The sequence below is a fragment of the Selaginella moellendorffii genome, unplaced genomic scaffold (assembly GCF_000143415.4).
Source record: "Selaginella moellendorffii unplaced genomic scaffold, v1.0 SELMOscaffold_17, whole genome shotgun sequence".
In the NCBI taxonomy this organism is placed as follows: domain Eukaryota; kingdom Viridiplantae; phylum Streptophyta; class Lycopodiopsida; order Selaginellales; family Selaginellaceae; genus Selaginella; species Selaginella moellendorffii.
Window position 1 is genome coordinate 2,265,922 of NW_003314278.1, and position 24,965 is coordinate 2,290,886.

General features: G+C 51.6%; 7 protein-coding genes across 14 annotated transcripts; 2 read left to right on the forward strand and 5 right to left on the reverse strand.

Annotated features, from left to right (window-relative positions):
• Positions 1 to 116: 116 nt before the first annotated feature.
• Positions 117 to 5,892, forward strand: LOC9640374 (protein FORGETTER 1). The gene is made up of 32 exons (XM_024676426.1): positions 117 to 645; positions 705 to 770; positions 825 to 998; positions 1,044 to 1,174; positions 1,231 to 1,307; positions 1,357 to 1,538; positions 1,589 to 1,666; positions 1,721 to 1,853; positions 1,899 to 1,959; positions 2,015 to 2,096; positions 2,149 to 2,274; positions 2,327 to 2,470; positions 2,523 to 2,613; positions 2,678 to 2,776; positions 2,827 to 2,897; positions 2,954 to 3,126; positions 3,171 to 3,264; positions 3,318 to 3,415; positions 3,462 to 3,597; positions 3,646 to 3,752; positions 3,801 to 3,896; positions 3,952 to 4,039; positions 4,086 to 4,206; positions 4,258 to 4,366; positions 4,412 to 4,535; positions 4,590 to 4,667; positions 4,712 to 4,827; positions 4,876 to 4,935; positions 4,984 to 5,086; positions 5,136 to 5,264; positions 5,314 to 5,428; positions 5,484 to 5,892. Exons 1-32 carry the CDS (start codon positions 133 to 135, stop codon positions 5,504 to 5,506), a joined length of 3,798 nt encoding a protein of 1,265 aa, XP_024532194.1. The 5' UTR covers positions 117 to 132; the 3' UTR covers positions 5,507 to 5,892.
• A 2,091-nt stretch (positions 5,893 to 7,983) lies between these two features.
• Positions 7,984 to 9,984, reverse strand: LOC112346766 (pentatricopeptide repeat-containing protein At4g02750-like). The gene has a single exon (XM_024676357.1). It carries the CDS (start codon positions 9,982 to 9,984, stop codon positions 7,984 to 7,986), a length of 2,001 nt encoding a protein of 666 aa, XP_024532125.1.
• A 60-nt stretch (positions 9,985 to 10,044) lies between these two features.
• LOC9640375 (zinc transporter 10) lies at positions 10,045 to 14,059 on the reverse strand. 5 transcript variants are annotated; one of them, XR_002992565.1, is made up of 12 exons: positions 13,928 to 14,059; positions 13,822 to 13,874; positions 13,706 to 13,772; positions 13,545 to 13,658; positions 13,401 to 13,489; positions 13,244 to 13,340; positions 13,098 to 13,193; positions 12,920 to 13,045; positions 12,652 to 12,864; positions 12,222 to 12,598; positions 11,726 to 12,155; positions 11,599 to 11,639 (listed from the first exon to the last, which is right to left on the reverse strand). XR_002992565.1 is itself a non-coding variant. In XM_024676371.1 (8 exons), the coding sequence occupies exons 3-8, from the start codon at positions 11,733 to 11,735 to the stop codon at positions 10,074 to 10,076; spliced, it is 1,266 nt and encodes a 421-aa protein (XP_024532139.1). In that variant the 5' UTR covers positions 11,736 to 11,799; positions 11,867 to 12,155; positions 12,222 to 12,324; the 3' UTR covers positions 10,045 to 10,073. The 5 variants fall into 5 exon arrangements, 3 of the variants coding, with proteins under 3 accessions (XP_024532139.1, XP_024532140.1, XP_002971787.2); XR_002992566.1 differs by having other exon boundaries at positions 13,822 to 13,861; positions 13,928 to 13,985; XM_024676371.1 differs by lacking the exons at positions 12,652 to 12,864; positions 12,920 to 13,045; positions 13,098 to 13,193; ... (4 more) ...; positions 13,822 to 13,874; positions 13,928 to 14,059 and adding exons at positions 10,045 to 10,379; positions 10,437 to 10,586; positions 10,643 to 11,289; positions 11,429 to 11,541 and having other exon boundaries at positions 11,600 to 11,639; positions 11,726 to 11,799; positions 11,867 to 12,155; positions 12,222 to 12,324.
• A 130-nt stretch (positions 14,060 to 14,189) lies between these two features.
• Positions 14,190 to 15,075, reverse strand: LOC9640377 (putative phosphatidate phosphatase). Its single transcript, XM_024676358.1, has 3 exons — positions 14,951 to 15,075; positions 14,700 to 14,809; positions 14,190 to 14,479 (listed from the first exon to the last, which is right to left on the reverse strand). The coding sequence occupies exons 1-3, from the start codon at positions 15,073 to 15,075 to the stop codon at positions 14,190 to 14,192; spliced, it is 525 nt and encodes a 174-aa protein (XP_024532126.1).
• A 193-nt stretch (positions 15,076 to 15,268) lies between these two features.
• On the reverse strand, positions 15,269 to 17,533 carry LOC112346767 (pentatricopeptide repeat-containing protein At4g02750-like). The gene is made up of 2 exons (XM_024676359.1): positions 15,447 to 17,533; positions 15,269 to 15,401 (listed from the first exon to the last, which is right to left on the reverse strand). Exon 1 carries the CDS (start codon positions 17,531 to 17,533, stop codon positions 15,572 to 15,574), a length of 1,962 nt encoding a protein of 653 aa, XP_024532127.1. The 3' UTR covers positions 15,269 to 15,401; positions 15,447 to 15,571.
• A 598-nt stretch (positions 17,534 to 18,131) lies between these two features.
• On the forward strand, positions 18,132 to 20,977 carry LOC9640378 (squamosa promoter-binding-like protein 15). 4 transcript variants are annotated; one of them, XM_024676493.1, is made up of 5 exons: positions 18,132 to 19,046; positions 19,251 to 19,387; positions 19,540 to 19,680; positions 19,861 to 20,064; positions 20,120 to 20,977. In XM_024676493.1, the coding sequence occupies exons 1-5, from the start codon at positions 18,388 to 18,390 to the stop codon at positions 20,590 to 20,592; spliced, it is 1,614 nt and encodes a 537-aa protein (XP_024532261.1). In that variant the 5' UTR covers positions 18,132 to 18,387; the 3' UTR covers positions 20,593 to 20,977. The 4 variants fall into 4 exon arrangements, with proteins under 4 accessions (XP_024532261.1, XP_024532262.1, XP_002971567.2 ...); XM_024676494.1 differs by having other exon boundaries at positions 19,864 to 20,064; XM_002971521.2 differs by having other exon boundaries at positions 19,540 to 20,064.
• An 830-nt stretch (positions 20,978 to 21,807) lies between these two features.
• LOC9640026 lies at positions 21,808 to 22,434 on the reverse strand. The gene is made up of 2 exons (XM_024676361.1): positions 22,286 to 22,434; positions 21,808 to 22,246 (listed from the first exon to the last, which is right to left on the reverse strand). The coding sequence occupies exons 1-2, from the start codon at positions 22,432 to 22,434 to the stop codon at positions 21,838 to 21,840; spliced, it is 558 nt and encodes a 185-aa protein (XP_024532129.1). The 3' UTR covers positions 21,808 to 21,837.
• Between the last annotated feature and the right edge of the window lie 2,531 nt (positions 22,435 to 24,965).

A 24,965-nucleotide genomic window follows, 5' to 3' on the forward strand; every position in this document is an offset into this window, starting at 1 on the left:
GCTCCTTAGCGGTGCTGGAGCATGCAAGTGTGACGCGTGCCCTATGACATTGCTAGCCAGCGTGGCGTAGGATATTCGTATACTTTGGATTTATCTTTAGGGTTTAAACTGTCATTCTCTAAAGCCCTAGCTATGGCGGGAGCTTCGAAGCGATCGCCTCCTCCGCCTCCTCCTCCTCCTCCGGGATCGGCCCCAGCGCCAGCGGCGTGCCAGGTACAATGCGCTGGATGCCGATGCGTTCTCAATGTGCCTCCCGGAGTGATCGAGTTCCGCTGCCCCAAATGCAAGCTCGCGCAAATGCTGCCCCCGCAGCTCCATCCCCAGGTGATGCTGCCTCCGCCGCCGCCGTTGCCTCATCTTCCGCCGCCGCCGCGGCCATCGTCGGCTCCTCCGCGCGCTCCCGCGGATTCTTCCAAGATACAGCTTCCCTGTGCGAATTGCCGGGCCGTGCTGAGCGTCCCGCCTGATCTGTCCAGGTTTGTGTGCCCGCAGTGTAGGGTGGAGCTCGCAGTGGATCCCGCGAAGCTCGCGGGGTACATGAACTCGCTGGCACACCTTTCCTACTTGAGCGCGGGCAACAAGGACGTGGACGATCCTCTTTTGTGGAACAAGTTTGGCGATGCTTCTTTGGAAGAAATTAACGAGGTAAGATCGTTCATGGGAAGGAAATGCTTATATCTTTGTTCTTTTGATGAGCTTTCCAGGTAGCTCTAGAAGTGGAGAAAGAAGAGGATGAGAATGGAACAGTTGGAGATACTTTCATGGACTACGTGAGTAATGCCTGTTTCTTCTCTAGTGGTTCTGACTAGTACTACTTTGTGTAGAGGCCATCGAAGTTGTCGATCGGTCCACCACATCCCGATCCGATCGTGGAAACTTCATCACTTTCGTCAATCCAGCCTCCAGAGCCTACATATGGCCTCAGAATATCCAAAGAAATGGAGGATTTGGGAGCACTATCATGCCTGCAGTTGGAGACATTAGTATATGCATGCCAGGTAGGCTTTGTTGCCTTCGAACTATCTTATCAAAATGTTTTATAGAGGCATCTTCAACATCTGGCCGATGGAACTCGAGCAGGATTTTTTGTAGGAGATGGTGCTGGGGTTGGGAAGGGTAGAACAGTAGCTGGACTTATCTGGGAGAACTGGAAGCATGACAGGCACAAAGCCTTGTAAGGTTTGCTTCGACATGCCTCACTTGGAAACCTGGTCTTCATGTTGTTCGCAGGTGGATCTCTGTCGGATCAGACCTTAAATTTGATGCTCGGAGGGATCTGGACGATATCGGCGCTACTAGCATAGAAGGTTTCTTGTATGCAAATATCATTACAGCTGATGTGTCTCGTGTATGCAGTGCACGCTTTGAATAAGCTTCCATACGGAAAACTTGATTCCAAGGCGATAGGGGTGAAAGAAGGCGTCATATTCCTGACATACAACAGCTTAATCGCTTCGTCTGAGAAAGGCCGTTCCAGGCTACAGCAGCTTATACAGTGGTGTGGACCAGACTTCGATGGACTGATTACTTTTGACGAGGTTCGTCGCTTGTGTTAGTTGCATTCTGTTTTCATATTTTTATATTCTAGTGTCATAAAGCCAAGAACTTGATCCCCGACAGTGGAACTCACGCTACTCGAACGGGTGAAGCAGTTGTCGAGATTCAAGTGGGAATTGATCTTCTTTGTGGTTTATAATTGATTAATCTATGTATCTGGCAGAAAAGGCTTCCTGAAGCACGAATAGTATATTGCTCGGCGACGGGAGCATCAGAACCTCGAAACCTGGGCTACATGTGTCGCCTGGGGTTATGGGGAAAAGGAACAGACTTCCCTCATTTTCACGCTTTTCTTGGTATGCTTTCGCTATGTTTTTCTCTTTAGAACCCGGGCTTTGCAGCGGCTTTAGAAAAAAGAGGAGTTGGCGCACTGGAGTTGGTAGCAATGGACATGAAAGCCAGGTCAGTCTTAAGCTACTTAGCCACAACGAGAAAACGTTTTTTCTGCGTTCCGCAGGGGAATGTATGTGTGTCGGACCTTGAGCTTTCAAGGCGCAGAATTTGAAGTTGTTGAGGTTCCGCTAGAAGCTGCAATGAAGGTAAAACAGCATTGTGTTTCATCATAACTGGTGAGACGTTATGATTTAACAGGACATGTATGCAAAAGCCACGCGCATTTGGGGTGATTTACGTGTTGAATTTATGCAAGCTTCTGAGCTCCTTCAAGATAAGAAGCCTTTAAATCAATTATGGAGAGTGTTCTGGGCAAACCATCAGGTACTCCTTCAACACTCTCTACCTTAACTGAATCATTGTGCATTGTTTCCAGCGGTTTTTTCGACATATGTGTATGTCCGCGAAGGTCCCAGCTGTTGTACGATTGGCAAAGCAAGCCTTGTCTGAAGGAAACTGTGTTGTCATTGGATTGCAGAGCACGGGAGAAGCCCGCACAGAAGAAGCAATAAGCAAATACGTAGGCGTTAGTCCTCTTGCCATATAAAACACTGACTGTGAACAAATCTCAGGGTGCTGAACTCGACGATTTTGTTTCGGGTCCCAAAGAGCTTCTGCTGAAGCTGGTTGAAGACTATTATCCACTTCCACAGCAATGTAAAGGTAATATTTTATATTCGTAAGCCTCCCGAGGTTGTATTTTTTTTTCTTTTTTTTCGCTTGGAAGATGGCAGTGACAATGACGCTTTGGACGAAAACGTTATGGAAGCGAGAAAAGCTAAGCCCAAAGATGGTTTAAGTGGCGATGAGGAAGAAGAATTTGAAAGTAAACCTTTTCTTCTTCTTCTTTTATTAATTTGTAAGTTCCTATTTCAGCGGAATGTGAGACCGATTCTAGCGGAAGTGAAGAAGATACCAAAACTTGCAATGTTTGCGCCGTGGAGAACGTAAGAATCTTTATTAAATTACGATGCATATCTAATTTTGTGCGCATGGGTTTTAGAGAACGCTCAAACTCGTGGATTGTGCACTCTGTGGTATGACCGTTCATTATCAGTGTCTTCCAACTTCAATTGCGGAAACTGCTGAACCAAAATGGTTATGCCCTCCTTGCGCTGACGAGTTGCGTGAAATACGTCAGGCGCGGAAACTCTACTTTTCTGAACTTCGGCGCAGGTACATCTCGGTGATGATCTCGAAACGAACTAACTACATTACAGACACGCAGAAGCGAAGTCAAGAAAAATGGCAGCTTTGGAGGTCATCCGTTCCCTGGATTTTCCAAACAATCCTTTAGATGATATTATTGATCAGGTACTCCCGTCCGAAGCGTCTTAACGGAAGTCACTCTTTGTTTATTGTCTCAGCTCGGAGGTCCCGATTGTGTAGCCGAGATGACTGGACGTAGGGGAATGTTAGTCCGTGCCTCAAATGGCAAAGGTGTCGTCTATCAAGCTCGAAATACGTAAGTCTGCTTAGCACTTTTGTATTTTGAACATATTTTGTTTTAGGAAGGATGTTCCGATTGAGATGATAAACATGCACGAGAAGCAGCAGTTTATGGATGGGAAGAAACATATTGCCGTTATTTCTGAAGCTGCTTCGGCTGGTATATCTCTGCAAGCTGACCGTCGAGCAATCAATCAGGTTGGATTTTTGGACCGTGTCATTTCGTATAATCATCTGTTCCTGTAGCGTCGAAGAGTACACGTTACGCTAGAACTGCCATGGAGTGCCGATCGGGCGATTCAGCAGTTTGGCAGGACACATCGGTCGAATCAAGCTTCTGCTCCACAATACAGGTGTTTGAAATTATAGCTAACACGATTCTCACATTGCGTTTTTCACAGGCTGCTCTTTACAAACCTTGGTGGAGAACGTCGATTTGCGTCCGTAGTGGCCAAGCGCTTGGAAACACTGGGCGCACTCACTCAGGGGGATCGTCGGTGTGTACATTTTGAAATTGAAACAGGTCTCTATTAACAATGCTTTTCACATCAGAGCTGGTCCGTCACTGAGTGCGTTTAATTATGACAGCGCTTATGGGAAGAAAGCGTTATCTATGATGTACAAATCTGTCATGGAACAGGTATGAGTTTCTTTCAACTATTCAGTATTTTACTACTTTCTTTCAGGTCGATTTACCCGTGCTTCCACCTGGTTGCACTTCTGGTAACAAGGAGGTGGTGAGAAATTTTCTCATGGAAGCAAGGGCTGTGTTGCTAGCTGTGGGGATAATTCGTGACGCATTTCCAAGTGAGACTTTGTTATCTTAGATCTTGTTTTCTATAATTGCATCTATGGCAGTGGACTCCGAGGATAGGCGGCCATCTGGAAGAATCGCCGAGGGTGATATGCACGATGTAGCGCGCTTTCTGAACCGACTTCTAGGTGTTCCACCGGATGTGCAAAATTGGTACGACTGTTTCGTATAATCACAGTTTTGAGGTTGGATATGCAGGCTATTTGAGTACTTCGTTACTATTTTTGACGAGCTCATTCACGATGCTCGCAAGGAGGGACAATTTGATTCCGGAATTGTTGATATCAAAGCAAGAGTTATTGAACTACAGGGCCTACCAAAGGTAAACTGTTCGCCGTGGTCATCGCACTTAGTATCTTTGGTGGTATTTATGCAGACAGTTCATGTTGACCGGATGTCAGGAGCTCCTACTACACATTCTGTGCTTTTGATTGACCGGGGTTTGACATTTGAGGTAAGGTTCTTTAATTGCTGCATGTACCTAACCCTTTCTGATAGGCCGCATGTCTAGAGTTGGAGCGTGCGAGCGGCAAAGATAAATTCGCAGATAATGGATTTTACAAATCCAAGCGAGAATGGCTTGGTCGGATACACTTTCTGCTAGCAATTGAAAGGTAATTTAACTTTGGGGAGCTTGCATTGTTTCTGAAACACATGTCTAGGACGGGTCTACTGCCCCGTGCTTTTAAAATTCTTCGTCCTTCTACCGGGGAAGCCTTAAGGTAATTGCTGGTTTTGTTAAAGCTACTGAAGAGTTTATTGTAATGCAGAGAAATGCCATCTACAGAACTCTTTGCTAAGTATGAGAAAGTGAACCTCAACGATCAAGTAAAAGAAGGATGGATACAGGATTACACATTGTCTGCTCAACAGGTAGCTATAAGAACAATACTCATAATTCTCAATGCTGTTATTTGGTTAGTGTACCCACGGACCACAATGCAAGCTTGGAGCTGCATGCACTGTCGGGAAACGCGTACAGGAAGTCCATATTCTCGGGGGTTTGATACTTCCCGTTTGGGGCAGCGTGGAAAACTCCCTTGCAAAGCAGGTACTTTGACACAATATTCAGAAGACTTTCAGACTCATTTGATCTGCAGGACCGAGCTGCTCACCGGAGATTGAGAGTCGCCCGGTTAGAAACGACATCCTCTGACAGGACGAGGGTCGTGGGCCTCCATATTCCAACTATTGCAATTAACGCCGTCTTAGAAGGTGTCTAACATTGTTTCAATGTTTAACGTATTGATTTTGTGCTTGTATTTTGCAGGCCTGGGATGGCTGCAAAACTAAGCTTAAGGTACACAGGTCAAAGTTTTTGCTCTGACAGGAACATAGTTGTTGGACTCATTTGCCATAGAGCGCCTTATTTGGTGGAGACATCGTACAGTGAAGTGCTAGAGTCAAATTCATCATCTCATATCCCATATGCCCCAACGTCTTTCTCCACACCATCATTCCCTTTGAGCGCCAAGTGAACAGTAGTGAAATTTACTTACAGATATTCCTCATCTTTCTTCTCCTTTAAAACTCAGGACATCTTCAGCTTCTCATCAGTGCCTTGGTTCATCATCCAGGAGCACTCAATCACAGCATCAGTTACTGTGGTCACTAAACGCTGTGATCTATTGTTAAATAAGCGGATAGTTTTTCCAGAATTCCACGTCCACATTCCCTTTGCTTGCCTCCACAAACTGTGATGTAATTGGCTTCCACCTTTCACATTCAGTTCCGTACTTCTCAAGCATGTCAACCCTGGAATGCCCAATCCCCATGAGTGTCACGTAGGGTATCCGCAAGAGTACCATGCAGCATAGTCGAAATAGCTCTTTAGTGTGGACATGAGCATAATGCTTCCAGACATCACTGGTTGTGGGCCAAGACCCCAGTTTAGCCTTTTGGTTAACAGATCAAGGTGTATGTTCGCGCTCTTGATCTGTGATTGGTTATGATCGCAAGCCATGCCTAAACCCTAATCTTTTCTCGAATAAGAATGTTCTTTGGATAAGTGAAAGCGTCCTGAATGTTGTACAACATGTCTTCTGGTTATGTCCTAAAGCACAGTCAGTTTGCTGTAGTTTGTTGTTTCTGGTACAAGGTTGATCATCAAAGTTCAATTGAAAACGAAGGGCCTGCAAGACATTGCGCAAGGAACTTACTGGGGAAAAGAAGTTCCGGAAGGTAATGTCAATTCAGTTATATAAGATTCCTATATAAGCACGCCCCAATAACTTTTTTTGAGCGTTCTTTGATCATCCAAAACTTAACTTAACAATAAAGGAAACTGCGAGAGTTTTCTTCTTTTCTTCAGTGGATTCCGGGGAATTTGTCTAAGTTGTCCATGGTCATGCCGTAATGCTTGTCTAGGTTGTAGCAGCCGTAAAACTTCGCTCGCGCCTCCTCCCGCCAACGACGCCGCCGCACCGGTCATGCCTACTGGAACGCCAAAAATGGTCGCCACCGTGGGCGTGCTTGCTGGAGCTCCACCTCCCGACGTCGCCGTCCCAAAGGGTGTGCTAATCGGCGGCGCCGTAAAGGAAGTGCTTGCTCCTCCGCCCAAAATCGGCGCCGCCGTTCCGCCAAAAATGGACGAGCTCCTCCTCTGCCAAAAATTGTCCGCATGAATGGGGTGCTTGCTTGCGCCGCTGGAGCTCCGGAAGTATTCGGTGTGAAGAGCAAGGGCGGGAAGGCTAGCGACGTTTTCTTGCTCTTGAGATGCGCCGCCACCTTTTCGAGCACCACGTCCGAATTGGAGCCGCTGTTCGTCCCCAGCACCAGCGCCAGGAGTTCGCCGACGTTGCTCTCCTTCTCCCGATCCATCATCAGCCCCTTAATCTCGCCCAGGAGCCTGTGATCCTCCACGCCCAAGTGGAGCTTCAGAGTCCTCTTGAGCATCTGGAAGCCATGGCCGCGTAGAAATCGATCCGGCTGGCAGCCCGGGAAGACGGTGTCCGGCTTGGATTCGTCCGCATGAATACGAAGATCCTCTCGTCCGGAGCCCACAGTCCATCGCTCATGTCCAAAACATCCGCCATCTTCACCGATCCCATGAACACAGCCTCCCAGATTGCCATCAGTTGTGCCTTGCGCCACCAAGCCAGTATTTAGATTGTAAACATCGTAGCCGAGCTTGTTGGCTATGGCGGCCACAAGCTGCTTGTTGCCACTTGCCTGGCAGCCGAAGACGAGGTAACTCCTCTTCTTCCTAATGTAATAATCCCGAGTTTGAATATTAATACAAGTTTTAGGGTGAAAGCCCAAAGTGGGTTCAATTAAAAGCTGCCACGTGTTAATTCCTGAATTGATGGAAGCAAAAGCTGGCCAAGGATCTAGAAGTGTTTGTGAGAAGGCTTTGATGGGAAGTGAAAAGCAAGTGGATGATGTAATGAAAAGTAACATTAGCACTATCAACAAGGAATCTTAAGAACAAAAAACTATAATCAAGAGCTCTTTCAACTGTACAAAAGTACTTTAATAAGCTAGTGTTCAATGAAATAGTATAATCTATCCTTATTATACTTTTGGAACCTCTGGAATGTTGACACTTAGTTAACACGTGGCAGAAAATAAAATACATGGCACAGTTAATTCGTTTCTTTTGCACAGAAAAAAGAATGGAGAGCGCCTGCATTGTCCTTTGCTACTTTGGAGATTGACAAAGCATCCAGGTAGTGGAAGGATGACTTCAACAAGGACTTGAATCCTAACGTAATACTCATCCCAGCAAGCTTGAGGCCATACTTTGGCTTCCCAGTCTACTGCTTTGTAAATTATGGTAAGTTTGCTAGCTGCAAGTTCGATTGATCCTGTTTGGAATGCCGAATTCTTCGTTTGCCGAGCACAGAATAAGCATTTGCGAGCAAGACGTAGGCAGCTGCATTCTTGGGATCCAAATCTAGCAGGCTTCTCGCGGCGCCTTGTCCAAGCCGGAGATCATTGTAGCTCCTGCAAGCTCCCAGCAAGCACGTCCACTCCAAGGCGTCGGGAACGAAGGGCATGCTGTGGAGAAGATCTCTAGCTTCCGAAAGATATCCTGCCCTGCTCAGCAGATCGACCATGCAACAGTAGTGCTGCTTGGACGCCGCCAATCCATAGTCGAGCCTCATGGAGATGAACCAGCAGCGACCAAGGTAAACTTTCCCCCCGTGGCTGCAAGCCACGAACGCCGCCAGGAAGCAAACGTCGTCCGAGAAGTCGATCGAGTCGAAGAGCTCCAGAGCTGCGGCGTAGTGCCCCTTTTGGACGTAGACCACTAGCAGGATCGTCCACGAGACAAGGCTCCGTTCCGGCATCTCATCAAACACTTTCTTCGTGGATTCCACTAATCCGGCATGGGCATATGCCGAGAGCATCACGTTCCACGACACTGAGCTCCTCAGTGGCATCTCGTTGAACGTTCTCACGGCCTCCTCAAGATGCCCGTTCTCGGCATATGCCGCGAGCATTGCCGTCCAGGATACCAAGCTGTGCTGTGGCATCTGGTCAAACGCGTGCTTGGATTCTTCGAGCCTTCCTCTGCGGGCATACGCGACGGTCAACGCGGTCAGCGAGACGAGATCGACACGCGGCATGCGGTCAAAGAGATCCTCGGCTTCCCGCAGATGCCCGTTTTGGGCATACACTGCGAGCATAGCGTTCCACGAAACTACGTCTTTCTCGGGCATTTCGGAAAATATGCGCTTAGCACATTTCACATTCTCTTCATGGGCGTAGGCAGTCAGCATTGCACTCCACGAGACGAGGTTATGCTCGGGCATGACGTCAAAAAGCCTCTTAGCCTGCAGTATATGCCCGCTCGCGGCAAATGCCGACAGCATAGAGTTCCAAGAGAAGAGATTCCCGTATGGCATGGATTCGAATATCCGCCTGGCCTGCACGACAGCGCCGCATTGTCCGTAAGCGTGAAGCATTGCCGTCATGGCAACGAGATTATGCTGTGGCATCGAATCGAAGGTTCTTTTTGCCGCCTCCAAATGCCCAGTAGTGGCATATGATGATAGCATCGAAGTCCAGGTTACGATGTCTCTCTCCGACATTTCGTCAAACATTCTCTTGGCCGATTCGAGATCTCCACGCTGCGTGAAAACGTCCAAGATCGCCGTGGAGGAGACCCTCTCGTGTTCCGGCATCTGGTCAAAGATAAGCTCGGCTTGATCCAGATGCCCATGACGAACATACACTGCGAGCATCTCGTTCCACGCAACCAGATCTCTCTGGGGCATGGAATCGAAGAAAATTCCAGATTCTAGCAACAAATCCTTGCACGAGTACGCTGTGAGCATCGCGCTCCAGGACACTAGCGTTTTCTGCGGCATTGATTCGAAGACTCTCTTGGCCTCTTCCAGATGCCCCATGGCGGCATACGCCGACAGCATCGCGTTCCAGGCGACGAGATCCCTCTGTGGCATTCCGTCAAAGAGCTCCCTGGCATGGATCCATCGCCCGTGCCTGGAGTTTGCCGCCAGCATCGTCGTCCAGGAGATCAAGCTCTTCCTCGGCATGGCATGGAAGATCGCCTCCGCCTCGGCGAGGCTCCCGTTCCTCGCGTAAGCGCACAGCATCAGGTCCCAGCTCATCGAGTTCTTGGCGACGATCCTGTCGAACACCGCCCTCGCGTTCTTGGGGCTCCCACACTTGCCGTGCATCTCGATCAGCTTGTTGGAGACGAAGGGATCGAGCCGGAGCGAGAAGGGGATGCGATCTTCGATGCTCCTGGCGGCGGGGGCTGTCCGGCAAGACCGGATGAGCGCAAGGCATTGCTCGCGATCCATCCATCGAGAAGAGACGCGCAAGAGGATGATCCTAAATCTCAGCCGTTGGATAAAAGAATATCCGGTCCCTTTGAATCTCAGCCGTGGATCTACACCCAGAAGGCGAGTAATGACATTAAGGTAGCTCCAGTGAAGAGCGAGAGCAACGACAGCGTTTGCAGCCTGTGGTCACACCTCATTCTTTTGCTGAGAAAATCCGCTGCGATGAGATTTACAAGCGCCATGTACACTAGAATCCCCGCTGACACCGAGTAGAACACCCCCTCCACCACCAAAGCTTTTACGCTTTTTGGATTGTACACTTCCGAGATCCCAATTCCAATGGCTATTCCACCCGGAGTCGTGATCGCGAAGAACACTGCCATGATTACCACGGACAGCGGCTTGAAACCGGCCTGTGGAGTTCTGGAATTTGAGAAAACCCAGCTTGAGGGAAGAAAGGGAGATTTTACCTGAGAGATACATCCTCCAAGCGCAAATCCCTCGAAGAACTGGTGAAACGAGAGTGCCCCTAGGAGTGGCCTGATCGTGCATGGGCTTTGCGAAACACCCAGGGACAAGCCGATGATGATCGAGTGTGTTATGATACCGAGCTCCAGCACCTAGAAACTCTTCGAATCAATCTCAAGGAAACGGAAGGAAGCGAACGCAAACTTACTTGCGAGATGATGATATGCCGGATGCGAGCAAACTCGTCGTCCTCGTCACTGAAACTGGCAGAATGAGCGTGCCCGAGGTGCTCGAAACCGAGTTCCTTGCCGTGTAGTCCCTGAGGATGACTGTGACTGTGAGAGGCAGCGTGAGCGTGCATCCCAACAATGTGAAGCTTGGGTTGGGAGCCATTACTGTCGGCCCCTGCTTCCACGTCCAAGTCTTGGTCCTCCAGCGAGCTTGAACTTGCGTGCTTATGGTGCTTTCTCTCGAAAAACCCCGTGCTGAGAAGATCCACCACCAAAGTTGCCATGGCTGAAAACATCGCTATGAAGCCTCCAAACGGGAACCTCTTCCACGGTATCTCGGGCAGGCACTCGCTCTGGAGGACCAGCATCGCGTCGGGGAGGATGTGCACGAAGGCCGTCGCTAGAATCACTCCCGCCGCAAGAGCCTTGGCAATGAGGAAAAACCCACGGTCCGTCCTCAAGCACGTCAACCTCTTGCCGAGAAGTGGCAGAGCTACGCCCATAACGCCGGTTACCAGGATTGCCACCATCGCCAAGATCTTAAGGAACAGTGCCTCCCCTTCGTTCCGACAACCACCATCGCCATCACTCTCGCACATAGCCGCGGCTGCTGTTCTCACTATACCTGGTTGGAATCGAAGAAAAAAGAAAGAAAAAGAAGTGAGTCCACGCACAGGTTTTCAAAGGCTAGTCTAAGGAACGCTCAGCGGGAATCCTAAAGCTTCGCGAGAGCGGCATAGCATAGCTTTAAGCAATTTCAGTACCTGCAGCGTCGAGAATTCTCTCCGGGAGATTTAGCAGGCAAGGCCCGAGCACTCGCAGCAAGATATTTGACGGAAGACTTATCATTTTCTCCTCCCCTAAGTTAAATTTGTTCCTTGGAGAGCGACGCACACCTCTAAGCAGTCGCTACCAAAAAGACGTGAAAGTCTCACCTGATGTCATTACGCACCAAAGCGATCGGCCAATTCCTACCTGAGGAAGGGGAGAGACAAAGGGAAAAGGAAAAGGGAGAAGGGAGGTGTGAGAAAGAGCTTCCGCAATGGAGTCATTCTTCCTACCAGCGATCATCCCATCGCCGCCGCGATCCCTTCCTTCTTTCCCACTTCAATAATCCGCGCGCTGCACAGCATTCCTGGACTCGCAGCCCCCGGCGGCGTGAAAATTTCAAGAAGGAAGGCGCCGATTCTCCAAAGATTTACCTCGTCTGATCAAGCGCTGGCGCGCTCCAGCTGCGCAGCGAATCGCTCCGCTCTCTCTGGCAACGAGCGCATTGTAGCACACTTGGTTGCGTGCCCTCATTGTAGCGCGGCTTTAAACTTTTAGAGCTCGGAAGGCCGCACGTCCACGCGCCGGCAGAATGTCGACACTCTCTCTTTTTATTTTTGGCTTGTACGGAATCACACTTATCCACTACTAATCTAACCCTCTCACCATACACAGTAGCAGCCTTGGAAGCTTTCGATCGCGGATTGGATTGTTCGCATCATCCTGTATGGAAAAAGGAGGAGCAAAACAAACAACTTAGCTCAGCCATGCGTTTGGAATCGATCGTACCTCGAAAGAAGGCCAAAGTTTTTGGAGGATGGATGGTACTACGAGCCTGTTCTTTCAGTGCCGACCCGTGATCGCAGGAAGAAGGAGATCACTCACTCGTGATGGCAGTCCTCGACGCTGAAGTCCTCGTACAGGAGCACTCCCTCTGACGAGTAGTGGAGGGAATAGTAGCAGCTGTCGCAGAAGAAGCAAGGATTTGACGGGGCGAGCTTGTCGTCGCGGACGATCTTCCTGGCCCGGTACACGGAGCAAATGCTGCACTTGCGGTAGCGGAGGCGAGGGAGGAATCTGAGCACCGGATAAGTTGACGGACTCCGAGTATCGTCTTCATGGATCAATCTCATGTCTCGAATCACGAACACATGCTTGCAATCGCCCTGTGAAGACAGACGTCCATTAAGTGAGGTGAAAGAAGAAAGAAAGTACTTGCCTGATGGCAGTAGAGGTACTTGGACCCCAGCTTAAAGTTGAGATCGCGAAAGTGCGTTTCTTCCATGCTCGCCTTTTTAAAAGAGGGAAGCTTTGAAAGCTTGCTCCTCGAGCGTCTCGTCTGTCGAGTATCGTCTTGTTCCGCTATCCAGCTGATTATGTTTTCACTGTAATCGACGGCGTCAGGGTGTCGCATGTCATTGTAGAATACATCCTGTGCAGCAATGTCAGCTTGACAGACACCAAAAAAGAGTTTTAAACCATCGAACCTCTATAAGTAAGTATCCCGACGGAGATGCCACCCCCTTTTTTCTCGCCAGCTCGTCCGTCAGACAATGGAGTTGATCCCTGAATTCACAAAGCGACTGTCTACCAAGAACAACCAGCTCTTGAATCTGTATTTTTCTCCGATGTTAGAACGACCAGAAAAGAGAGATGGCGACATACCTTCAAATTTGTCCCATTGTGGAAATCTATCGAGATTAAAACTTCAGCGCCAGGGGCTATTTCGTTGCCCTCAGTCAAAGATAACGGCGAGGTTGGCTGCAGGAAAAGCGTAAGTACTTCGTTTACGTTTTGAAACTCGAATTTACCTCTTCTATCAGTGAAGTCACAAACCTCAATGGACCAGCAGTTCGAAGCCTTCTGCCGAAGCGTCTGGTATCACCTTGCGCTTGAGTTTCAGTCACACTGGAGAGAAAGAAGAAAGAGCAATCAGGACTTGCGCTGGAACACTCAGAGAAATACTACCGGAGCGAATGCAGGGTGGCAGCCGCATTTGCCTTCGCTGTGTTTCGCTCCTCGATCAGCCTGTGAAGCATGCTTTCGACTTGAGGATCCTGAATTCATACCAAAGCATGAGAATACAAAAGAGAAGAAAACGAAAACGGTTACCGTTTGCAAGGTCGCTCTAGAGGGTCCATCACAAGGTCTCCCAGTTCTTGCACCTCTTCGTCTCCCCTCCGATTGTGCAAGTATACTGGCGTGGTTCGTGAGACAGATTTCTCGCTACGAAAAGGGGTGTAAAGGGGGAAGAAATCAAAAGAATGACTTACCGTAGACGTGTTCTCAACAGCTATGTTGATGAGATCGTCGGGGCTAAGAAACTTGAGATCGTCCACCCTTCAGGAAAACAAAACACTCTGAGCACACGAGATTTCTTTCATCCTACCTTATTTGTTCATCCATTTCCATGCATTCGTCGCCAATCTCTGCTTCCAAAGCCTGGTAAGCGCCAGTCATGAGAAAAAAAAAAAATTAACACAAAGCGATCGCACCTCGAGCAGCGCTTTGCACGAGCTATGGTACTCGGCCACTGAGACCAGCGGCGATTCGTAGCCTAAGACGTCGAGAGGGCCTCCGCGGGCACCCATTGCTCGCCAAAACCCTAATCACTGACTCAAGAACCCTAAAAACAGAGAAATGCTCTTTTTCATTTATTTATTGGCTGCCTTTGATTTTGGTTTCCATTTTCTATGTCGGTTTGGGCTTGATTCGGGACGCCAAGCTCTTCCTCAGTGATCAAGCCGCGTTCCTGATCTATCGGGAATTGCTGCCTGTAGCACAACGCTCCAACGACCAAACCTGTGAAAGAGCCACGGCCGTGAGAAACTCTCGCAAAATGGAACATAGAATGGTACCAATGACTGCTCCAGCAACGACATCACTCCAGTGGTGCCAGTAGTCATTCATAATCGAAATGGCAACCAAGGTGGCTCCAACGAGAGGAAGCGCGGCGATCACAAACTTGATAATGCGACCCCTATGACCAGCAAACTTGATTCTACCTGCGAGGTACCATGACAAGTATCCCAACCCCGCGAAAGACCCTGTGAAGAACAAATGATCGTTTTAAGCTCCCTTGCGACGTAGAGAAAAGAAAAAGGAAAACTTACAGGAAGCGTGACCACTTGGGAAGCTCTTGTAGCCTTGACGAACTTCGCCTGCCGAGCCAGTGCAAGCGACGTCTCCAGAGATTGGCTTGAAATGCTAGAAGCAAGAACCAACAAGGATTTACCTCGAGACTCTAGAAATTCCAGGAAACAATACCGGAACGCCGTCTGGAAAGCATCTCCAGAAGAAGTCTGGCCGGGGTCGGCCCGTCAAGTTCTTCAAGGAATCGGTGATCACGGAGGTGATGATAACCGTGAAGAACAAGCCTGGATCGATAGGAGAGAGATATGAGAACTTAGAAGCCAGAAAAAGTTCTTACCAAGAATCGCATGATGCAAATCACGGGTGTTCCTCTTGAAGAAATAGTAGCCAAGAATGAATAGAAGAGGAATCGCGAACGATATCACCTGATCAGAATGGAACTTAGCGAGAAAGCAAGTAAAGATCCCTCTTTTCTTACCACAAGCGCCGCGATTGGGACCGTGAAGCTCTTCACCGGGAACCTGAGATCATTGATCATGTACTCGTTCATGTACCTCCTGAAGGGATGGATCACTTTGAGCAAAAGCAACTCGAAGATGGCCAGAGCAATGAGAATCGCCCAGTCGTGAGCATGGTGTCTCAACAAGCAATGCCTCCATCTCAGGGTGCGATCGCTCATTGCGCTTCCTGGTCACAGCAGTTAGCAAAAAGCACCACTTTTGAGCAAGGGCTCCTCACCTGTTATCGCGTTTTTGCTATGCAATCCCTTCCTCTCACGAAACTCTTGTTGCCACGATCGAGGCCCAAGCTCACCACCGTGTGTAGATCTTTCCCGTTGAAGCTCCGTGATCACCGCTTGCAAGAGAGTAACGCCATCTGTCCATCAAACTAAGCACGACACCTGTAGAAATAGAAAAATACCTCGAGATTCCTTTGTCCGAATGGCAATCAAGGTATATTCGACAGGACGAATCCAGTCTGCGAATCACTGTCAAAAGTTCCACGCACCAAGTTAAAAAAAAAATGGAGCTTTTGCTATATGTACCTCATAGTTCTTCTGGCTCCTTGGACTCCCCAGCGTATATGTTTGAGACGAGGACGTATGGAACACCGCTCTCTGGTTGCAACTCGGACATTTTCGTCCCGGCTCGCGAGCCGATCTCCAGATTTCCATGAACCCGGCACGAGTTTAAGAGCGTCGTCCACACCACGGCGTCAGCTTTGAACGGCATTTTCTCGATCAGTTCCGCGGCCTCCTCGAGCATGCCAGCTCTCCCAAGAGCATCGACGACGCAGCAGTAGTGATCCAGCGAAGGATCCAATCCAAAGTCGCCGGACATGGACACGAAGTATTGGGTCCCGCGATCGACGAGGCCGATATGGATGCACGCCGTCAGAGCACCAACAAAGCTGCTACCAGTCGGCGTCACCCCCTCCAAGAACATGAGCTCCACAAGTCCGAGAGCCTCGCGAGCGTGGCCGTTCTCGGCGTAGCGCTGGATCATCGAGTTCCAGAAGACAACGTCGCGGTGCGGGATGGACTCAAACATCTCCCTCGCCACCTCCAGCCTCGCGTTTTGAGCGTAGAGCATCAGCACGCAGCTGCACGAGAGAAGGCTCCACTGCGGCATCCTGTCGAAGAACTCTTTTGCTCCCTGGATGCTACCATTCTGAGCGTGGCCGGCGATCATCACCGCCCACGAGACCACGTCCCTGTGAGGCATACCATCGAACAATCCCCGGGCTTCCACCAAAAGATCCTTTTGAGCGTAGGCCGAGACGATGGTGTTCCATGACACCATGCTCCACTGCGGCATTCTCTGGAAGGTTGTTCCAGCTTGCTCCAGATCGTTGCCTTGTGATGCATACGCCTGGATCATCGAGTTCCACGACACGACATCCTTGTGAGGCGTATCATCAAAGATTTCCTTTGTGGAATCCAGGTCTCCAGCTCCTGCAAATGCCTGCGAGATCGCGTTCCACGATATGGTGTTCCGCTCAGGCATACTGGCAAACAAATCCCTTGCGTCCTCCAAGTGCCCACTCTCGGCATATGCTGATATCAAGCAGTTCCAGCAGATCACACTCCACTCCGGCGTTCGATCGAACACTTCCTTCGTTTCTCTCACAAGTCCAGCTTGTGCATAGCTCGCGAGTACATCCGTCCACGAGATAACATCTCTTTGCGGCATCAAATCAAACAAGAGCTTCGACTGGGAGTAATGCCCGTTCTCGGCATATGCGTGAATCATCGCGTTCCAGGCCACAAGATCCCAGTGGGGCATTTTCTGGAAGATCCGGGCAGCCTCGATCGTATGCCCATTCTCCGCGCAAGCCCCCAGCATCGCCGTCCACGACACCACATTCCTCTGGAGCATCCCCTGGAAGAAGAACCGGCTGGCCTCGGCGGAACTGCGCGTGTAGGCCTTGGCCATGGCGTTCCAGCACGCCACGTCCCGCTCGGAAGCGCTGATCCCATCGAAGATCATCCGCGCCTCCCCGACGCGCCCGCTGTGCCCATACGCCGCGATCATGATCGTCGCGGAGAAGATGTTGGGGCGATCGATGTCGTCGTAGACCATCCGTGCCTCCTCCACGCTGCCGCATTTGCCATACATCTCCACCAGGAGATTCGCCAGGAAGCGATTGCCGTGCCAGGCGCTGCCCAGGATCCGGGCGTGGATCGATCGCCCGCGCAGCAGATCCCTGGCGCCGCCGCACTCGCGGACGATCCGCGCGAGCGCATCGACGCTGCTCTCCTCGCTAGGGCAGAGCCGCATATTCCACGAATCTTCGAATTTATTTGAAAGCATTTGGGGGCAAAGTTCTCGCAGTCCGTACAGCAACTTACACTGGAAATTTCGCGGGTATAAAAAGGGATTCCAATGAGCTAAGTGCGCGTACGTCAGTGCTGGGATTGAATGCAATGGATTGGCCAACACATTGTCGTGAGTGTCCGGAAAAGAGAAAGAGCGCACCACGCAATTTGTGATCGCCCCAAATTCCATGTCAATCCCTTCGACTCTATGTTGGTGTGCATACGGACGATACGGAAAAGAAGAAGCAAAAAACTATGGAAGCCTTGTAGTGCCATGAGCATCGCAAATTGCTCGCTTTGCCCTCTCAGTGACGTACGTAGTCCGGCCATGTGCCCCATTGCGAGATTTCTTAACAAGAATTTATAGTTTCCCAGTGTTATCCGTACACAGGGCGCTGGATGGATGGAACCCTAATCTCGGAACAACGCAAAAGCAAAGTGGAAATGGCCAAGTGTCGCATTTATGCCATGGCCGTGTCGCATGTGACAGCCGTACGAAACGGCACCTCTCGGGCCTGGCCCAAAACCCAGCCCCACGGGAACCAGTCCGTACCGGCCCCCCAATTGTACGGCGCACGCGGACATGAGGCTTGCACCGGCCGTACAAGACCCACCGACCCTCCCTGCGGTGTTCGTACAGCATTTAAAAGGGTGCGGCCGTACAGAATACGGAAGTGGCCACGTTAGGGTTGAGCGGGAGCGTACGGACGGGCGCTCACCACATAGAGCCTGTTTGTTTGTTTTGGTATATTGGTATTTTATTCTCCCTCTCTCTCTCTCGCGCTGGTTGTGCCCTTCCTCTCTCTCTCTCTCTGTTCTTCCCAGGCTAGGGCTACCAGGAGAATCCTTCCTCTCGCCAATTCCTTCGATCGCTGAGATTAGGGTTCTTCGCTTCTTCCTCTTTGTCCGTCTCGCCAAGAAAACCACGCCAATTTCTTCTCCCTCTCCTTTTCTCTTTTTAGGTCGCGAGCGCCTCGGCTTCCTCATGGCTTGATTGATTGGCAGATTGATTGATCCCGCGGCGCGCGCGCGCTCCACAGCAGGATGATGGGTCAGCAGCCGCAGCAAATGGTGGGGATTCACCACCATCACCACCTCCACCACCACGAATCCGAGCAGCAGCCGATTGTCGTGGACCAGCAGCACAAGCAGCACCACCACCATCACCACCAACACCACCACCACCACCAGCAGCTCATGGAGGAGGAATCCGGCCAGGCAGGAGGAGGAGGAGGAGGAGAGGGCCTCCCGGAAGACGAGGAAGACGTGGAGGAGGACCCCGAGGACGACGATCCCGCCGAGCTCGCCGCGGCAGTGCCATCCTCGGGCGCCATCGGCGAGGGGATGGCTCCCGGCAATGCCGACGCCGCCAGTCTTGTCCCGGTTCTGGGAGTGGATTCCTCGCGGAGGCAGCACCAGCGACCAAGAGGAGGAGGAGGTAGCGGTGGTGGTGGTGGAGGAGGAGGAATCTCGAGTTCTTCGTCGGGGTCTGGCGGAGCTGCTACAGCGGTGGTGGTGGCCGCCGCCGCCGCCGCGGCGGGGCTCGTTCTTCCAGTTCCTTGCTGCCGAGTGGATGGTTGTGGCGAGGATCTGTCCACTGCCGGGGATTACCACCGGCGGCACAAGGTTTGCAAGCTGCATGCTACGTTGCCCAAGGTCATGAATCACGGCCAGGAGCAAAGATTCTGCCAACAATGCAGCAGGTTGGATCTCTCCTCCATATTTTCTCTCTCTTGCGTTTCATTTCTTCGTTGTTCTTCTTTCCAATCTTTGATAGCGAGAGTGGAATGATTTTTTTTGGCGTGTGTTTCTTTGCATGCTTCTGCTTGCTTGATCCAGTGATCACTGACAGAAAGATTTTTCTCTCGGTTGAGTTGGCTGATTTTTTTTCTGGTGGCTACTTTCAGATTTCATTCCTTGTCGGAGTTTGACGAAGGCAAGCGGAGCTGCCGGAAGCGCCTGGCGGGGCACAACGAGCGGAGGCGGAGGCACCAACCGGATTCGCTCGCCACAACTTCCAGTGAAAGTCCTCCATTAACTCAGGGTACGCTTTCTCCGCTCTCTTGCATGTTCATGAGTTCAAGTCTCTTCTCTCTCTTTTTTTTTTTTCTCTTCTGCGTGTACGGAAGTTCCTTTTTTTGTGATCGATATAAGTTTTTGGTTCTTCCCTTTTCCTCATCTATTTTTGGTTTTCAGGCCGGGAGAGCAATAAAAAGCCGCGAGAGTGGAAAGGGCGTGGAAGGGGAGGGAGGAGAGGAAGAAGTGGGCTATCCTTCTCCGCACGGGGACCCGGAGACGACCCCAGCAGCCCCCTCGTCTTGCGAGACGAAATCCAGAGTATGTCCTCTAAGCGAAGAGCGGTGAAGTCAGGTGAAGAGTCATTCTCCATCATTTTCAATGATGCATTCCCAGAGCGTGACAGTGTCAAGGGTAAAATGAGCCTTCGAGTAGCAGACATGATGGAGAAGAGAGTTGCCGGAGAGTATAAGGAGATTGACGAGCTTGATATTGATATAGCAGACATGGAGCAAGTCAAGGAGGGGCTCGACCTGGGTGAAGGCGTCGTCATACCTCCGCTGCCGCTCAAAAGGGACGGGAAGCTGTCGGTGCTCAAAGGCTGGCCACCCCAGGAAGGCGCTGTGCTCAACCCGGACGAGATGCAAATCGAGACGAGCCTGACACCAAAAGACGAGCTTGAGAACAAGCGAGCATGGCAGAGAGGTACGCTCTTTTTTCTTCGATGTTGTTCTAAACCGCCAACTCGTTCGTTGCACAGATGACAAAGAGACGCTGCTCCACTGCTTCTGGGAGTGCTCCAAAGTCCAGCCGGTGTGGAGATGGGCCGCGAGGCAGCTGAGCAAGCTCCGGGGCAGCAAGGTGAAGCTGGAGCTCCGGCAGGCGGTGTTCGGCGGGAAGCTGGATAGCTGGGCCTCGCAGGAGAACGTTTCGGTGTGGAAGCTCTTGCGGGGGATAATCCTCTGGCAGATATGGTTGGCGAGGAAGGGGAAGGCCTTGTCCGGGATCCAGTGGACTTCGAACAAGGTGATCCGGGCGGCGTGGGTGGACCTGATGATGTACGCCATGCAGGATTGGTTGGAAGTTTACAAGAAGAAGGAGACCGGCAAGATGGAAGACGCTCACGAGCTGCGCGGCAAGTTCGATTCCAAGTGGCTGGTGAACCAGTTTGCTGGGAAACGGGCCGAGTGGAGCATGGTTTGGAAGGATCCCGACGACGTTTTGCTCGATTGACAGGGACGCTCGCTGGTGTCACTGCAAGAACAGTAATAGAGAAGCAAGAACCGATTAAAATCTCACCAGGAACTTACAGCGTCAGCAGCTTTGGCCTATTAATCTGGACGAGAAAGGACTGAAGCAGCTCCTCGTCTGCTTCGCTCTTTATAACACTTTGTACACACGACGGACAACGATTGTTATACTTACAAAAGGCTTTTAAGATGGTGGTGGTGGTGATGGAACGATCAAAGTCGACAGCTAGCTGGTAGAAAATAATCTCCTTTTCTTCTTCTTCCTTTCTTCTTTTCATTTGATGGTCTGGTCTGAAAGAACGTTTAATCCCTTGTACGAGGGCTGTAACCATAGCCATAGTTACAGTTGAAGTGATTGATCCTAAAAATACGGCCTGGGATATAGCAAACTTTAGCTTCGTCCACTGGAGTTCGCTGCTTTTAGGGAACAACCAACAAGTTCACCATGGACGGAGCCGGATCAAGCAAGCGGTGGAGGACTGCTTTGATGGGTGCCGGGCGTAGTCGACTGGGCCTGCTGCTCCATGACATCCAGTGGAGTTTGAAAGCGAGTTCTTAAACCTTAGTCTCCGATAAACCCAAGAGCGCCAGCGCCTCTTGGCAGCTCTTGTAGCTGCGAGATCATCACGTTCCTGGACACCACGCTCCAGCAGTGCGGCAAAGCGGGCGCTCTGGCCGAGGCCTGGATCCTCTACCTCGGCCTCGAGGCCGAGAAGCTCGTCGCCAACTTCCTCATCCTCATGTACGGCAAGTGCTAGAGCATCGACCACCTATTCGAGCGGATGGAACGACTACTCGTACAGCATCATGCTCCAGGCATTTGCCGAATGCGAGAAAATGCTCTTGCGCACCAGTCACCCGACGACGGTCAGGCTGATGGAGTCGGGTCCGAGTTGGAAGGCCCGGAAGCTTGCCCATTCTACGGCCTCTTCGCGAAGCTCGCTCGCTCGCTCTTCGACGAGCGCAACGTGGACCACCATGGTCGCGGCGTATGCCCCATCTTCGTGTCCTACGCTAGGCTGCACCACAGTCATGACGTACACGCGCTCGCTCTCGGCCTCCTCCGCTCCCCCGCTCTGCTCGAACCGGCGAAGCGAGCGGCAGTGAAGCAGCATGCTGCGACAGTCTCGAGCATCATGGCTCGAGTTTACTGTAGTGAACCTTTTTTTGTTTTCCACTCTAGAATAACTCCTGGCTATTGGACTCAAGCACTCCAAACCCTTGGTCATCACACCTGAATAACATCACGATCTGGATAGTTCACGAACAAATCGTACTCCTCCGGCGGGATCATCCTGGTGTCGACTCCAGCCTTGAGCACCTTGAGATTGTTCTCAGCGTCGGTGCGAGCTTCCATCAGCATTCCGCGGATGGTCGGCCCGATCACGTCGCGAACCTCGTACGAAATGTTGAAATTGAAGGCGGTATCGCACACGTCCTTGCGCACCTCCTCGCCATAGTCAAGCCGCTCCCACCTGTAAAAGGTGACGCGAAACCCCCTGGACAGGAGCACGCCGAAGAGGAGGTAAGGCCCATCGTTCTTGTCCATCTCCCTGTCCAGGCACTCGTACATGTCATAAGGGGTGCGGCCACAGAGGAAAATGACATCGCCATCCCGCTTGCCCTCGAGCTCGCCACTGCGCAGTGATCAGGAGGACTATGGAAGTTCTTCTTACCTGTAGACAATCACTCTTGATACATAGCCAGTCAGGAAGCCCACGGGATCTTTCCAGTAATCAGGAAGACCCAGTTCCTTGATCTTCCAGCTCTTGTCGCCCAGCACATTATCCGGAGTTACCAGATCCCTGAGACTCACGAACCCCATCCCCAGCCCTAGAATGTTTCGAGCATTGCTGTTATAAGTCTAGTCTCGTGAATTTATCAAAGAACTGATTTGGTCCCTCTCATCACAGTCGTCCTCGTCCATCGCAAGTGATAGACGCTACATTGGGATTGAGCTTGCGAGCTTTCACTCCAGCACAGGCAGCTCGCGGCATATCCTTCTGGACCTTGGCAGCGGCGAGCCAGGTCATTCAAGGGATGGCGCGGCATGGTATCGGCAAGGTCCTCGGCCTAGCATCCCGGCTCGGGTGACTCCATAGTCGGAGGTGATGGAAGACTATATGCCATCCTTGAAGATGGCGAACGCTGACCTCGTCCGGTGGCAGGACGAGATGCTCAATGGCGATGGAGTGTTTGGAGTGTTTCCCTTGTCAGCTAGAGCTCCGGCAGGCTGTCTTCGGCGGGAAGCTGGATAGCTGGGCCTCTCAGGAGAACGTTTCGGTGTGGAAGCTCTTGCGCCCTCGAGCAGATATGGTTGGCGAGGAAGGGCAAGGCCTTGTCCGGGATCCAGTGGACTTCAAACAAGGTGATTCGGGCGGCGTGGGTGGACCTGATGATGTACGCGATGCAGAACTGGCTGAAAGTTTACAAGAAGAAGGAGACCAGCAAGATGGAAGACGCTCACGAGCTGCGCGGCAAGTTCGACTCCAAGTGGCTGGTGAACCAGTTTTGACTGACAGGGTCCCGACGACGATTGACAGGGACGCTCACTCCAAGAACAGTATGAGCAGAGAAGCAGGAACTTACAGCGTCAGCAGCAATCCGGACGAGAAAGGACCGCTCTTTATAACACTTTGTACACACGACGGACAACGATTGTTATACTTACAAAAGATGGTGGAACGATCAAAGTCGACAGCTAACTGGTAGAAAATAATCTTCTTCTTCTTCTTTTACAGCCTGGGATCTATAGCAAACATAGTTGAAGTGATTGATCCTCCAAGATCAAAGCCTGGGAGATAGGCAAACGTTACAGAGGAGGATGTAGAATGCGCTATAGATTACTTGCGTTCACTAGAGTTCGCTGCTTCCACCGCCACCACCGACGATCTTACAGTAGCCTCAGCCGCCGGGGACTCGTGAAAGTCGAGCCATGGCGGAAGGGAAAGACCAACAAGTTCACCATCGACGAGGAGCAGTGTAGGAGCCGGATCAGGCAGGCGGTGGAGGAGCTTTGCACCGATGGCTGCCGGGCGGACATCAACACGTACGCGTCGCTGCTCCAGCAGTGCGGCAACGCGGGCGCTCTGGCAGAAGGCAAGCGCGTCCACGCCCGGATCCTCCACCTCGGCCTCGAGGCCGACAAGCTCGTCGCCAACTTCCTCATCCTCATGTACGGCAAGTGCAAGAGCGTCGACCTCGCCACCCAGGTGTTCGAGCGGATGCCCAGGCGGAACGACTACTCGTACAGCATCATGCTCCAGGCATTTGCCGACTGCGGGCAAATGCGGCTGGCGCGGGAAGTCTTTGACAAGATGCCGCTCCAGGCCGATATCTCGTGGACCGCGCTCATCTCCGGCTACGCCAAGAACGGCTTCCTCGAGGAGGCCGAGGCGATCTTCCGGAAACTCCCCCGCCGCCACTTCGTCGCCTGGACCGCCCTCGTCACAGCGTATGCCCAGAACGGGCAAGCTACAAAGGCGTTCCGGACCTTCCAACTCATGGACCTGGACGGCTCCCAGCCCGACTCCATCGCCTTCATCAGCGTCTTGGATGCCTGTGCGACCGTATTCGCGCTGGACGCGGGGAGATTGGTCCACAGGACAGTGGCGGATGCCGGAGTGAGCCTGGATGCCCGAGTTGTCAACATGCTCATCCACCTTTATGGACGCTGTGGCGCTCTTCGCGAAGCTCGATCCCTCTTCGACAAGCTGGACGAGCGCAACGTTGTCTCGTGGACCACCATGGTCGCCGCCTATGCCCAGAACGGCTACCCGGACGAGGCCCGAGCCATCTTCGATGAGATGCCTCGCCGCAACCTTGTGTCCTGGAACGCCATGGTGACGGCCTACGCCGAGAATGGCCGCGGGAAGAAGGCGCTCGACATCTTCCGGCTCATGGACCTGGAAGGCACCCAGGCTGATGGATTCACGTACTTGGGATCGCTGGATGCCTGCTCCACGATCCCAGACCTGGCCTACGGGAGACTCATCCACGCCGAGATCCGCGAGAGTCGCAGCTCCAGCGATCCCAAAGTTGGCAACGCGCTGCTCAATCTCTATGCCAAGTGCGGCCACCTCCGGGACGCGGTGGCGCTGTTCGCAACGATGCCGATGAAGATCCTTGCGGCCTGGAACACCATGATCGGGGCCTTCGCTCAAACCGGCCACGGCAAAGAAGCCATCGAAGTCTTCGAGCATCTGGCGATGGAAGGCCTGCTACCGGACGAGATTAGCTTCATCAGTGTTCTCTCCGGCTGTGCCTACGCCGGGATCTTCAAGGACGGGCTCCGGATCTTCGTTTCCATCACGTCCGACTATGGAGTGACCCGAGTCTACGACCACTTCGTGTGCG